General features: G+C 36.3%; 1 protein-coding gene across 2 annotated transcripts in view; it reads left to right on the top strand.

Annotated features, from left to right (window-relative positions):
• FAM199X (family with sequence similarity 199, X-linked) overlaps nt 1-11,189 on the top strand; it is a 44,936-nt gene extending 33,747 nt beyond the window's left edge. Inside the window, exons 5-6 of one of the 2 annotated variants that reach the window (XM_055122253.1) lie at nt 6,373-6,639; nt 7,899-11,189. In XM_055122253.1, coding sequence (XP_054978228.1) covers nt 6,373-6,639; nt 7,899-8,069 — 438 coding nt within the window. In that variant the 3' untranslated portion in view covers nt 8,070-11,189. The remainder of the gene's footprint in view (nt 1-6,372; nt 6,640-7,898) is intronic. The other variant, XM_055122254.1, reaches the window with a different exon arrangement.
• The last annotated feature ends 3,123 nt before the right edge of the window (nt 11,190-14,312 follow it).

Below are 14,312 nucleotides of genomic sequence, written 5' to 3' on the forward strand. Positions count from 1 at the left end.
TTTTTAATATGTGGATAATTAAGGTCAGAAACTGCTTTGAATGTATTTTTTGAAAAAAGGATGTTAATATGTGACAATACATGGTTTTAGAGGGTTTTATATATAGCTTTCCTTTATGGGATCATGGGAGTTATTTTACATTTTTTTTAATGATCACCATGATGTACAGTTACCGACTTACAAACTTTAATGCTTACGTTTCAGTCATACAGTGATCGGGTACCCATCCCTCCACCAGTGCCTGCTCTCCACCACCGATGTTCCCAGTATCCCTCCCATCTCCCCCACTTCCCCCCCCCCCCCCGTCTCTGTGGCAGGCGCATTCCCTTTTACTCTCTCTCCTTTAGGGTGTTGTGGTCTGCAATGCAAGTATTGAATGGCCATCATTTTCGGTCTCTAGTCTACTTTTGGCATGCAACTACCATCCCGAGTGGGCCCTCTAAGAACCTTTCACTTGGTATTCCCTTCTCTATCTGAGCTGCCTTTTCCCCCAGCATGTGAGGCTGGCTTCCAAGCCATGGAGCAAACCTCCTGGTACTTATCTCTACTATTCTTGGGTGTTAGTCTCCCATTCTGTTACTTTATATTCCACAAATGAGTGCAATTTTTCTATGTCTGTACCTCTCTTTCTGGCTCATTTCACTTAACATGATTCTTACCTTGTTGATCCACTTATATGCAAATTTCATCTTTTCTAACAGCTGCATAGTATTCCATTGTTTATATTTACCAAAGTTTCTTTAACCAGTCATCTGTTCTTGGGCACTCGTTTTTTTGCAGATTTTGGCTATCTTAAACAGTGCAACAATGAACATATGAGTGCAGATGTCATTTCTGCCATACTTTTTTGCAACTCCGTGATATATTTCCAGAAGAGCTATTGCTATTGCTGGAAGCTCAATTTCCAGTTTTTTGAGAAAGGTCGATACTGTTTTCCAAAAGGGCTGAACCAGTTGGCATTTCCATCAGCAGTGAAGGAGAGTCCTTTCTCCCCACATCTGTGCCAACACTGGTTGCTTTTGTTTTTTTGGATGTGGGCCAGTCTCTGTGGGGTGAGATGATATCTCATTGTTGTTTTGATCTGCATCTCCCTGATGAATAGTGATGAAGAGCTATTTTTCTTGTGCCTTTTGGTGATTTGGATTATCTTCTTTGAGAACATTTCTGTTCATTTCATCGCCCCATTTTCTGATGGGGTTGGATGTTTTCTTGTAGAGTTCAACCAGTGCTTTGTATATGCTTGGTATCAACACCTTATCAGATGGGTATTGTGTGAATATCCTTTCCCATTCTGTGGATTATCTTTGTAGTCTGGTCATTGTTTCTTTTTTTTTAATTTATTTTTTAATTAGTGAATCACTGTGAGGGTCAAGTTACAGATTTATAAGTTTTCGTGCTCGTGTTTCCCTCATACAATGTTCGAGAACCCATCCCTTTATCAGTGCCCACTCTCCACCACCAATAAACCCAGCATCCTTCCCACCCCCCAATCCCATCTTCCCCCACCCCACCTCTGTGGCAGGGTATTCCCTTTTGTTATCTCTCTCCAATTGGGTGTTGTGGTTTGCAATAGGGGTGTTGAGTGGCCATCCTGTTAAGTCTCTAGTCTAATTTCAGCACGCATCACCCTTCCCCCGCATGGCCTCCAACCACAGTGTACTTGGTGTCACCTTCTCTATCTGAGCTGCCTTTTCCCCAGAGTGTGAGGCCAGATTCCAAGCCATGGAGTCAACCATCTGGTACTTATTTCTACTATTCTTGGGTGTTAGTCTCCTACTGTGTTATTTTATATTCTACAGATGAGTGCAATCTTTCTATGTCCGTCTCTCTCTTTCTGACTCATTTCACTTAGCATTATACTTTCCATGTTAATCCACTTATATGCAAAGTTCATGACTTCATTTTTTCTAACAGCTGCATAGTATTCCATTGTATAGATGTACCAAAGATTCTTTAACCAGTCATCTGCTCTAGGGCACTCGGGTATTTTCCAGATTCTGGCTATTGTGAACAGTGCTGCAATGAACATATAAGTGCAGATATCATTTCGACTATACTTTTTTGCTTCTCTGGGATATATTCCCAGCAGTGGTATTGCCGGGTCAAATGGGAGCTCAATTTCTAATTTTTTGAGAAGCGTCCATATTGTTTTCCAAAAGGGCTGGACCAGTCAGCATTCCCACCAGCAGTGTAGAAGGGTCCCTTTCTCCCCACATCTTCTCCAACAGCAGTTGCTTTTGTTCTTTTGGATGTGTGCCAGTCTCTGTGGTGTGAGGTGGTATCTCATGGTTGTTTTGATCTGCATCATGTGCCTTTTGGCCATTCGTATCTCTTCCTTGGGAAAGTTTCTGTTCATTTCTTCGCCCCATTTTCTGTTGGGGTTGGATGTTTTCTTCTTGTAGAGTACAAACAGTGCCTTATATACCCTTGATATCAACCCCTTATCTGATGGGTATTGGGTGAATATCCTTTCCCATTCTGTATATTGTCTTTGTATTCTGGTCACTGTATCCTTTGCAGTGCAGAAGCTTTTTAGTTTAATGTAGTCCCATTTGTTTATCTCTGTTTCCAATTGGTTGGCCAGTTGCATGTCATCTTTGAAGATACCTTTATCTTCAATATAGTGGAGGGTTTTGCCGACCTTGTCTTTGATGTACCTTATGGTTTGTGGTCTGATGTTGAGGTCTTTAATCCATTTTGATCTGACTTTTGTGCATGGTGTCAGGTCGAGGTCTAAGCCCATTCTTTTGCATGTGGTTGTCCAGTTGTGTCAGCACCATTTGTTAAAGAGGCTTTCCTTGCTCTACTTCACATTTCTTGCTCCCATATCAATTATTAGATGGTCATACATTTGGGGTTTTGTGTAGGGAAATTCCACCCTGTTCCATTGGTCTATGGCTCTGCCTTTGTTCCAGTACCATGCTGTTTTAATTGTTACTGCTTTGTAGTAAAGTTTAAGGTTGGGGAGGGTGACGCCTCCCTTTTTGGTCTTTTGCCCAAGAATTGTTTTAGCTGTCTGTGGGCGTTTGTTGTTCCATATGAATTTTAGGATTGCTTGATCCGTTTCTTTGAAGAATTTCACGGTATATTTATAGGGATCGCATTGAATCTGTATAGTGCTTTGGGGAATATCGCCATTTTGATAATGTTGATTCTCCCTATCCATGAGCAGGGGATATGTTTTCATTTCCTCATGTCCTCTTTTATTTCATGGAATAGTGTTTTATAGTTTTCTTTGTAGAGGTCTTTTACTTCCTTGGTTAAGCTGATTCCGAGGTACTTGATATTCTGGGGCACGATTGTGAATGGGATTGCTTTTTTCATGTCCCTTTCCTCTGCCTCATTGTTTGTATATAGGAAGGCCATGGATTTTTGGATATTGATTTTATAGCCTGCAACTTTACTGTATGCATCTATTGTTTCCAAGAGTTTCTTAGTAGAGGCTTTATTTAGGCTTCTCTAGATATTGTATCATATCGTCTGCGAATAGTGACAGTTTGATTTCTTCCTTTCCTATCTGGATGCCCTTAATCTCTTTTTCTTTTCTAAGAGCTATTGCAAGTACTTCCAGTACTATATTGAAGAGAAGTGGTGAGAGTGGGTATCCTTGTTTTGTGCGTGATCTTAGAGGAAAGTCCCTTAGTTTTTCCCCATTGAGGATAATGCTTGCCGTAGGCTTGTGGTAGATGGCTTTGACTATCTTGAGGAAAGTTCCTCCAAAACCCATTTTTGTGAGGGTTTTCATCATGAATGGGTGCTGGTCTTGTTAAATGCTTTCTCTGCATCTATCGATATGATCATATGGTTTTTATCTTTTCTTTTGTTGATATGATGGATTATGTTGATTGATTTCCGAATATTAAACCATCCTTGCATCCCTGGGATGAATCCCAGTTGGTCATGGTGTATGATCTTTTTGATGAGTTGTTGGATCCTATTTGCTAATATTTTGTTCAGGATCTTTGTGATCATTGTTTCTTTTGAGGTGCAGAAACTTCTTAGTTTAAGATAGTCCCATTTGTTTATCTCTGATTCTACTTGCTTCGCCAGTGGCATGTCATCTTTGAAGTTACCTTTAGCTTCAATGTCGTGGAGGGTTTTGCCGACCTTGTCTTCAATGTACCTTATGAATACTGGTCTGATGTTGAGGTCTTAAATCATTTTGATCTGATTTTTTACATGGTGTTAGGTAGAGGTTTAAGCCTATTTTTGATCAAGTGAGTTTAGAATTTGCTTTTTAACCATGTAGGCTTTGAAGCAGTATTATCACTTAACGATTGGTTATGCTAAGATAAAGATTTATTCTAAATCATCTTACAAAAGGTTCATTGACAGAATCAAAGTACTTTATTGATAGCTATAATTGAGTGCACATCTGAACTGAGGAATTGGAGTAGTTTTATAGAGTGATTTTTCCAGACTAGTATAAAAAGTAATGAAATTTCCTACTGCTATGCTTTTCTAGTATCTTCTAAATATAGTTTTCATTGCTCACTTTACCTCGTACATAACTGAATAAAATACATAAGCACTACTCTCAGTTTTCTGCATTTGTAATTTATCAAAATTTTGATTTTATTTTTTAAACATCCAGCCCATTTTTACCAGTGCCCACTAACCTCCACCAGTGTCCTCAGATTCCCTCCCACTCCTTCTGAGACAGGCACTTTTCCCCTCCCCCGTTGTCCTAGTGTTCCCTTCTCATTTCGGTTGTTTCCACATTTTGACTGTTGTTTATAGTGCTGCAGTGAACATAGGAGAGCAGATGTGTTTTGTGTTTTGTGCTTTTGGGCACTGGGGTGTATTCTCCGGAGTAGAATTGCTGGGTCATATGGAAGCTTAATTCCTAGTTTTTTGCGGAATGTCCAGATTGTCTTCACAGAAGGCTGGACCAGCAAACATTCCCATCAGCAGTGAATGAGGGTCCCCTTTTCCACACATTCTCACCAACACTGATTGTTCTTTTTGATGAGTGCCGGTCTTTGTGATGTGAGGTGATATCTCATTGTTGTTTTGATTTACATTTTCCTGATGGTTAGTGACATGACACATTTTTTCATATGCCATTTGTATTTTTCATAGGCCATTTGTATTTCTTCTTTGAAGAAGTTTCTGTTCATTTCTTCTCCCAATTTTTTGATAGTGTTGGATTTTTTTTCTTATAGAGTTCTGTCAGTGCTTTATTTATCTTGGTAGACACCCGAATTTTATTTTATTTATTTTTAAAATTTATTTATTTTAAATTAGTGAGTCACAGGGAGGGTACAGGTACAGATTCACATATTTTCGTGCTTGTTTTTCCTCATGCAATGTTTAAGAGCCCATCCCTCCACCAGTGTCCATTCTCCACCACCCATGAACCCAGTATCCCTCCCACCTCCCCAGTCCCATCCCCCACACCCCACCCCGCCTCTGTAGCAGGGCATTCCAATTTGATATATCTCTTTCCTTTCGGGTGTTGTGGTTCCAAATATGGGTATTGAATGGTCATCCGGTTCAGTCTCTAGTCTTCTTTCAGCACGCATCTCCCTTCCTGCGCAAGATCTCCAATCGCATATTACTTGGTGTTCCCCTCTCTATCTGAGATGACTTTCCCCCAGCGTGTCAGGCCAGCTTCCAAGCTATGGAACCAACCTCCTGGTATTATATACTACTATTCTTGGGTATTAGTCTCCTACTCTGTTGTTCTATATTCCACAGATGAGTGCTATCTTTCTATGTCTGTCCATCTCGTTCTGGCTTATTTCACTTAGCATGATACTTTCCATGTTGATCCACTTATATGCAAAGTTCATGACTTCATCTTTTCTAACAGCTGCATAGTATTCCATTGTATAGATGTACCAAAGTTTCTTTAACCAGTCATCTGTTCTTGAGACACCCGAATTTTAGATATAATCAGCAGCTCACTTGAAGCATCTCAAGTAGAGTCCTAAAAAGGCCGAATCTCATCTACATTCTTTTGAGTTTTTTCTGTTTTTTAGTGATAGTTTCTTATAACTCTAAATTCTGGAGGCCAGTAAATGACTATTTTAACTTATGCTTTCAAAGTCTATCTCCATAATATATATTCTAAATTGTATAACAATATCATTTTTGGTGCTTGTTTCTACACATAGATAATGATTTAATCTTTATCTTCAACTCTGTTCATCTTTAGTGACTTTATTTTTTAGTTTTATGCAAACACCATAAAATTTGTTGTTCAATTTTCGTCATCCATCTAACACCAATCCTACCATGAGAGTCAACTTCCCTCCTGTTTTTCTTTAACATTTTGGGGTAATCCATGCAGTTTCTTCTTTCAGCCAGTATTTTCAGGATAGGCATTCAAGTTGCAACACTAAATAGTGTGTGTTTGTGGATTCCAAGGTTAGAAACTATATAAAGGAGCATAGCCCTCGCCAGCGGCCCACACGAGAGGCCTGGAAGAGAAGCAACTTTAGTTGTGCCAGCATCAGTGGAGTGAGCGGTGCCAGTGCCAGTGTCAGCAGCAGCAGCGCCAGCATGGTCAGTTCTGCAAGCAGCAGTGGGTCCAGTGTTGGAAACTCTGCTTCAAACTCCAGTGCCAACATGAGTCGAGCACACAGTGACAGCAACTTGTCTGCAAGTGCAGCAGAACGGATTCGGGATTCAAAAGTAAAATGACTAATCGATACAAAACTTTACCTTTCAATATTAACATTAATACTCCATCCTAGATTTTTCTTGAAGAGTTAAACTTATCCTATTCCCCTGGATAAGTTTTGCCATAAATTTATGCCGTGGGTTTTGGCTTTAATTGAACAAGCAGGATGCCTGCTATTGAACAAAACCCCTCTGGGCTAAGTGCTTTGTAGGACTCTTGGGCCTACAGTTATATTCAATCTTATATGATTTTTATTTCTGTTTTAAGTAAATTGAATTGATGAAAATGAGTGAGTCTCAAGATTGCAATGTTGACTGCAACTCACTACTGAAAACATAGCATAATGTTGCTAATGTTGCTGTCTATGAGCTCCCAGGAATGTTGTATATGTCTTTTGTGTGTGTTTAGTATTTTCGTAACTGTTTTCATCTTGTCTGTTTCTTTTGAGCTCTTTTTAAATGTAATAATGTCTTCTCTAATTTCTGTTTAGCCTTCACACTTGAAAGTTTTTTGTATAATGTTATTGGTTGCATAAAGAATAGGAAGTGTAAGTATATATAAAAGGGGTTCTGCCACCTCAGGATAGTTCAAATCCTTGGCGTGGAACAATTTGGAGCTCACATACGGATGGTAAAGGTTTCTCTGCAACTCAGTGATGACTAGAGTATACCCTGATGTCTAGCTCTTACCAAAGGAGCAGAAACATAGCAGTCTTGTAGATTGAAGAGATTCCTCTAGATATGTGGCGGTTCCTATGTGACATCTGTTCACTGGTGGCAAGGGGTAGAGAGTATCTAACGGACTCTAAAGATGCTATTTGTCTAAAATGAATAATAAAAATGTGATTCCCTTCTGTTGTAAAATTTCTAGTGCACTTGGATAAAAGCCACCTTTAAATAATAAGGATTAGAAACTTTGACAGTAATCTCTGTATTTGTGTCCAGAGTTGCTTAATACATGTTCATTCTGCACTGACACCAGTTTAATTTCGCACCGACACTGTTTGATTTATAAAAAGTCTAAAATGGTTGGTAATCTATACCATTCCTTATCAGAATATTTACCAGTGAGATGCCATTAATAAAAAATCTTAATCATTTTCAAATGCAACTCCCTGGAACTGAAGTCATATTGAAGAGGAGTTTTAACATAATCTTTAAAATTGGGAAAATGGAGTTTGATTTGTAAGAATTACTGATTTTGATTCAGTCTTTTCAGTGAATAGAACATAACTGACCCTTACTGATTTAAATTTTTTTCATTTTAACAGAAGCGATCCAAACAGCGGAAGTTACAGCAGAAGGCCTTACGCAAAAGACAGCTGAAAGAGCAAAGGCAGGCTCGGAAGGAGAGGCTCAGTGGCCTCTTCCTGAATGAAGAAGTGCTGTCCTTGAAAGTGACTGAGGAAGACCATGATGCAGATGTAGATGTTTTGATGTAATCAGGGTGGCTTTATCTGTGTTTTTTCTAAGCTTTTATGTATTCTGTTTTGATTTGTTTACATGCATCTTGACCAAACTTTTTGGTTAGGGATCTGCTAATGTGCCATTAATAATTTAGGCCAGTGATTCTCAGTGGGTGGTCCCTGGGCCAACAGCTGCTCCATCATGAGAAATAGTTAGAAATGTATGTATTGGGTCGCATCCTAGTTCTAGTGAATCAGATACCCCAGGGTTACCAGATACCCCATTGTCTTTTAATGGGCACGGGGTTATTTTATGGCACACTTGTTTTAAGAACCACTGATTTAGGTAAATGTTTTGACTATTTAAACTTCAACATGGTTAAGTGGACTTTTTTCAAAGACTAGTAGTATATTCTGACAGTTTAGGAGATGTGTAAGTACTGCTGACAATTTGTGTAGAGATTATAATTCAGTTCCTTTTTATGTTGCTATTTCTTGGTTTACATTTTCTAGAGGGCCTTAGGATCATTAAAAATTCTTAGTGGAAATGTTTTTCAGGTGGTGGAAGTGGGATGTGGTTTGCTGTTTACAGTAGTGCCTTCATTGGGTTTATTTCTACCTGTTTCCCTTCATTATTAACAGGTATAAAAACAGGCCCTAATGTCTTTACTGTTTGATTTTAATTTTTCACTTTATGTAAATTCAGAATCCTTTATGTAAGTGATAACTACTGAGGAAATAGTTACTTGTAGGTGAACTATTAGACGAGATGCTGTGTTAAGAGGAAGCAATTAAGAAAAACAACCAAGTCAGCTTTTGCAGTGTTTTCTAAAATTTTAGGCGATCAGACTATCTCAAAATCAGAAAGTCTCTTATTTTCTAGTACATTTTTCCCCAGTACAGATCAAAATTTTTAAGTAATTTGAAATAAAAATTTCTGGCATATGAAAAGATTATGCTCAAAAATAACTAAAAGAAAACCTTACAGATCTTCTAAATTTCTCTAAACTGATAGAAATACATGGAGTAGAAAGATAGAAGACATCTTAGTTTTTTTTACTATTAATAGAATTCTGATTTTAAGTTTTGAAATCATGTACTTTAAATATTTTAGTGGAGAATTTGTTACCAATATTAGCAGTAGGATGGTTCCTTTTGTTTTATCATGTGTTTAAAGATTACATGGGTTAAAGAATATGGGAGCTGATACTACTGACAATCAAGCTGCTTTCTGAGTTTCACAGTTTTCTTATTGTGGACAACCTTTGGAATGGTTCTGTAGAAGTTAGAGTATTAAACTAGAATTAGAGAATAATAGGATTTCTTTTCATTTTAATATATTTTATCATTAGAGAAAAGATTAGCAATTAAATTCTTAATTATCAGTTGACATAAGTCTTAATATTAACCATTGCATACTTAAAATTTTTTACTTTAATTTTAGTTCCTTGAATGTTCAAGAATTGAAACCAATAAAAATAGATCCATTGAGGAGTGATCTATAGAGCTATTAGTTGATTTTTTTGGTACTGTTGTAACATTTTAAATACTGCTACATTCATTGATAGTTCTTAGAATCCTTTAAGCATTGGGGAAATAGTCATCTTTGTATTTTCCTTCTATGTATAAGAAGAGTAAATTTGCAGAAGAATAAATGTAGAGAAGAGCAAAGACAACTGAATTCTCTGCCTGTTCTTAGCAAAAATTAACTCTCGAAGATTGATTGTTCTTGATCCACTCCTTGGTACACTCTTCAATGAAATTAGGCAACTTTTGGATACTTAAAGCAGGTTAACTATTACATACTTGAAGCCAGTAAAATAAAATCTTAATTATGGACGTGATATAATAAAGCCAATTCCTCCTAACAGTCACACAGACTTAGTACTTTAGATTAAACTTTTTAAAAATAGATTTTATTGTGGTACCAGGTTTATATACTGTTAATTATCCTTTTCATAGATGTATCATTCCAACTCCACACCCAAACCTTATATTTGATGTAAGTCATCATTAAATGAGCTTACCAAAGTTACACAAAGCCAGATTTTAAGGGTTATAAAGACTTTAATGGTTATAGGAAAGTGTTCCATAAAAATTTGTATAAGTCCGAAATATTTTTACAGTAGTATATATTAGAGATAGTACATAAAATTGTTTTGGATATTGAAAATATTTCCTCTGAAAGAAGAACATTAAAATAACTTTCATTCGCTAATGATCAAAGACAGAGATTAAAACCCCTCAAATAGCACAAAAGAGATAAAGCTCTTGCCCTTAATGTATTATATACTTTTTTTCTGTCTTAATGCCTCATGCAGATCAAGTTTTTTATGACTTCTTAAAATAAGTAATTTAATTTGGTGTATATCTGAGTACACTTTTTTTGCCAAACCTGGCAATGCTCAGGGGCTACTCCTGGCTGTGCACTCAGGAATTACTCCTGGCAGTGCTTGAGGACCATATGGGATGCCAGGGATTGAACCTGGGTCTGCTTCATGTAAGGTGAGCACTCTACCCGCTATACTGTTTCTCCCACCCCTCAGTTAATTTTAAAGCAATCCAGCTTAATTTTTTCTTTTTAAATATAAAGTTAAAATGTGAAATGTCAGTTTTAATATTGACATTGACTTGATATTGGAGCAGATAAATCTTCCTCCCATCAGAGCTATCTTTGGTTTTGTTTTGCTTCTTTTTTGGTTTGTTTTTTAACTTTTTGGGGGGACAGCACCCGTCTGTGCTCAGGGATCATTCCTGGCAGTGTTGGGGGGACCATATGCAGTGCTGGGGATCAAGCCCTGGTTGTTGGCATACAGGGCAAACATTTTACCCTCTGTACTATATCTCTGGTCCCAGAAATGACTTTGTTAACTGAGGGCATAATAAAGTGCACTCAGATTTATCCATACACATGTTATTAGAGGTTTGTGAGTAGGTCATTTTATATCTCAGAAGTGGAAGAATTACATTTTTTGAACCTGTCAGACACCACCATAATTTTAAAAGCATGAACCTAGAATTGAACAAAAAGGTACATCTTCTATAGTTTTGCAATTGAATTAATGCAGTATTGTATTCAGTGAGTATAATGGACTATTAATGGACTAATTCAGACTGTCCTAACAAGAGCTTATAATAAAATGGTTTTTTTAATGAGATTTGTCTCATTTTTTGTTAGGTGGTGGCAGTTTTGTCATGTTCTTAGTTCTTTGGTTAACTAGGTACTGCAGATTAATCCAGGAAACTGACTTGTAATTTAATGACTGTATGGAGTAGGTGTACATCTCATGTAGCTCTTCAAAGTGTTAAAGCACCTCAAAGAAGAAACCTTTCAAGAAGTTGGTGTATAGCTATCCAGAGTATAGTGAGCTTTAAAAATTGTGAAATGTATCAAAACATCTTTATATTTAAGCCAAAAAATGTTAGTATATGACAAATATAGAAGTTTTATCTTGTTTCTGGATTCTCTAGCAGAAACTATTTGTTTGTCACTTAACTCTATATAGCCTCATGTGCCTTAAAGGTAAATGCCGTAGTTTTTGTCAATTTTAGGCTTTTCCAAAATAAATAATGAGATGTTATCATTCATTTTATAAAATGCCCTGGATATTGGATATCAGTAAACAAGGCCATCAAGTTTGAACCAATTAATATTAATAGAGCATATAACAAAGCAGAAATCTTCAGATCTTTAATTTACTTAACTTTATCTTAACATGAAAGGTCATTGAATAACAGTGAAACATTTCTAAAGTATAGCTTAATGTATTATTCCTCTTTCCACCACCCCTTGACCCAGAAAATGTTATAAATCAGAAGGATTGTGAAAAAACAGGTAACTATGGATAACTTAAAGGATAAGTTTCAAGGCAAAAAGACTTCAAGAACAGAGATTTTATAACAAATTAATTATCTTGTTAACTTTAGGGATTATTTAAATTCATTTTTAGTAATAGCTGGAACACTCTTCTGTCCTTTAACAAATTACCTTCTAGCACTTGTAGCTACAAGAAAAACATTTGCTTGGAATGGGAGGAGGATACTTAAAGTCAGTTTATAGTTTGAAAGGGTTGATAGGAAAATTCCCCGTTTCATTCAGATAATAGTATTGATGTAGAGTACACTGACATTCAGTATGTCTAAACTTGGAGGTTTATTTAATCCTTAAATGGACTTGAGTTAGAAAATAAGTATTTGTATATATATATACATATATATTACCATGGTAACTTTGGATTCATTTTAAGTCTGACAGAGTAAGATAAAATTTATCTTTATAATCAGATTATGCTAAATGGGTGATAACCACTCAAGAGATTTAGGCTTAGGCATCTCTGTCAATATAATGTCTGGAACATCGCTTATTAAAATGTTTATTTCTAATTTCTTTGTAAGATAATTTACTTATTTGAAAGGCTTAAGAGGAATTCAGAATATTCTTCTGATCAACTGGCTATTAAGAGTTTAAAATTTTTTCTAGTATTTGTTCTTAAGTCCCCTTGTATTTTAAGTTAAGGGTATTAGATCTAACATAGGTGACATGATGGTAATTGCTTTTAAATTAAGTAGATAACGTAATGATGATTTTTTAATTACCTAGGTCACATGGTAATTTTGGTGGGGCCACACCCAGCAATGCTCAGGGGTTACTTCTGGCTCTGCACTCAGGAATCACTCCTGACAGTGCTAGTAGAACTACATGGGATGCTGGGGATCAAACCCAGTCAGCCGTATGCAGTATGAGCGCCTTCCCTGTTGTACTCTCTCTCTAGCCCCAAGAATTAATTTTTAAGTTAAAAGTTTGGCTGCTGAACTCAGAACTAATTGGCTTTCTCTAATTTCAATACGTAGTACTTTTTCTTATTGTCAAAATTTCTTAATCTTTGTTGTCAATGGAACCTGTGGAAATCTTTGATCTTTTTGTGTGTGTATATGTGGTGAGGGATGGGGGTAGATAAAGGGAGAATTGCTCTAACTATACATAATGCATTTTGACTATGTAAAGGTAGATATAGAATAAATATGTATAAATGAAAGTTGACACTGAATTGTTCTAAGGGACAGTGGCCTGAAACTATGCTGATTTGTGGAGCTGCTGTTCTTTAATTGTAACTGATTGAAAATAAGTTGAGACTTTGGAATTAGGGTATTTCTATGAGGTTTTTAGAAATGGAGCAGACCATGTTTGTTACTATACTGGATCAATTTAATTTCCTCTTTGAGTACTCTAGATTGTAGTTATTATACATTCTATATCTTTGTGTTGGGATTTTAATGGACTTGTCAAAAGCTACTAAACATAAACTAAAGTATATGTAAGACAATTCATAGATGGTTAAAATTTTAATTATTTTTTTAGTTTCAGAATTTAACTATATGGCATCAGTATCATAACCAAAGCAAGTAGGAAATTGACTAGTTTGGAGAATCTTCAAGTAGTCTTCAACACTGTAATGTATTAGATTGTTAACAAGGATTTTTTCCTGTATTTCTGCTATATGTATTACTACATTAATGCACTTTTGTATAGATAACTTCTGTATATTCTGCACTTACTAGTGTTTATACAAGCTGCTTTTCTTGAATCTGTGAGAGAAAAACAATAGATATGACGTGTTTCTACTTTGAGTTTCTTGTACTAGAAACTAGTAGTTCAGTTGTTAAGTCTAAACGAATATGGTTGTAATTAAAACTGGCGATGTAGCAGAGCTGTCTTCTGAAAGTGACTATCTGAATGAAAGTGTTGTTTTGGTTATGAGACCGCTAATAATTTGCATTGATTCTTTTGATGTATTTTGAATTTTTTTAAACCCCACTGCTGCTTATTATTACTACTGTATACTTCTGAATCTATCTTTCAAGGAACATACATAGACCCAGGAACATTTGTAAAGAGAGAAAAATTTCTCTCCTTTGCTCACAGTTTGGTTAAGCCTCCATAAACATTTGTTTAATGAAAGTCCCAATTTCCCAAATGTGATTAACAAATTGTTTCCTTTCTTGTGAGATATTTCTAGAGGTATTAGCATTCATATATGTGAAAATAATTTCTGCTTTTGTTTACAAAAATCTATTTTATTTTCCTTATATATAATCAAAAATCTTAAAGTGATAATTATGTAAAAGAAATGTCTGGTCTTGTGAACAGTTTTAGAGAGAAGCAATTAAGCTTTTCAGCAGCAACTCTCTCTATTGCCACTAGAGGGAGGTGTGTGGTTGCTCTCTCTCCTTTGGGAAATGTCAGCTGCTTTTGTTTTTAATTTCCAAAGTTGGAATCAA

The sequence above is a fragment of the Sorex araneus genome, chromosome X, assembly GCF_027595985.1.
Source record: "Sorex araneus isolate mSorAra2 chromosome X, mSorAra2.pri, whole genome shotgun sequence".
Taxonomy (NCBI): domain Eukaryota; kingdom Metazoa; phylum Chordata; class Mammalia; order Eulipotyphla; family Soricidae; genus Sorex; species Sorex araneus.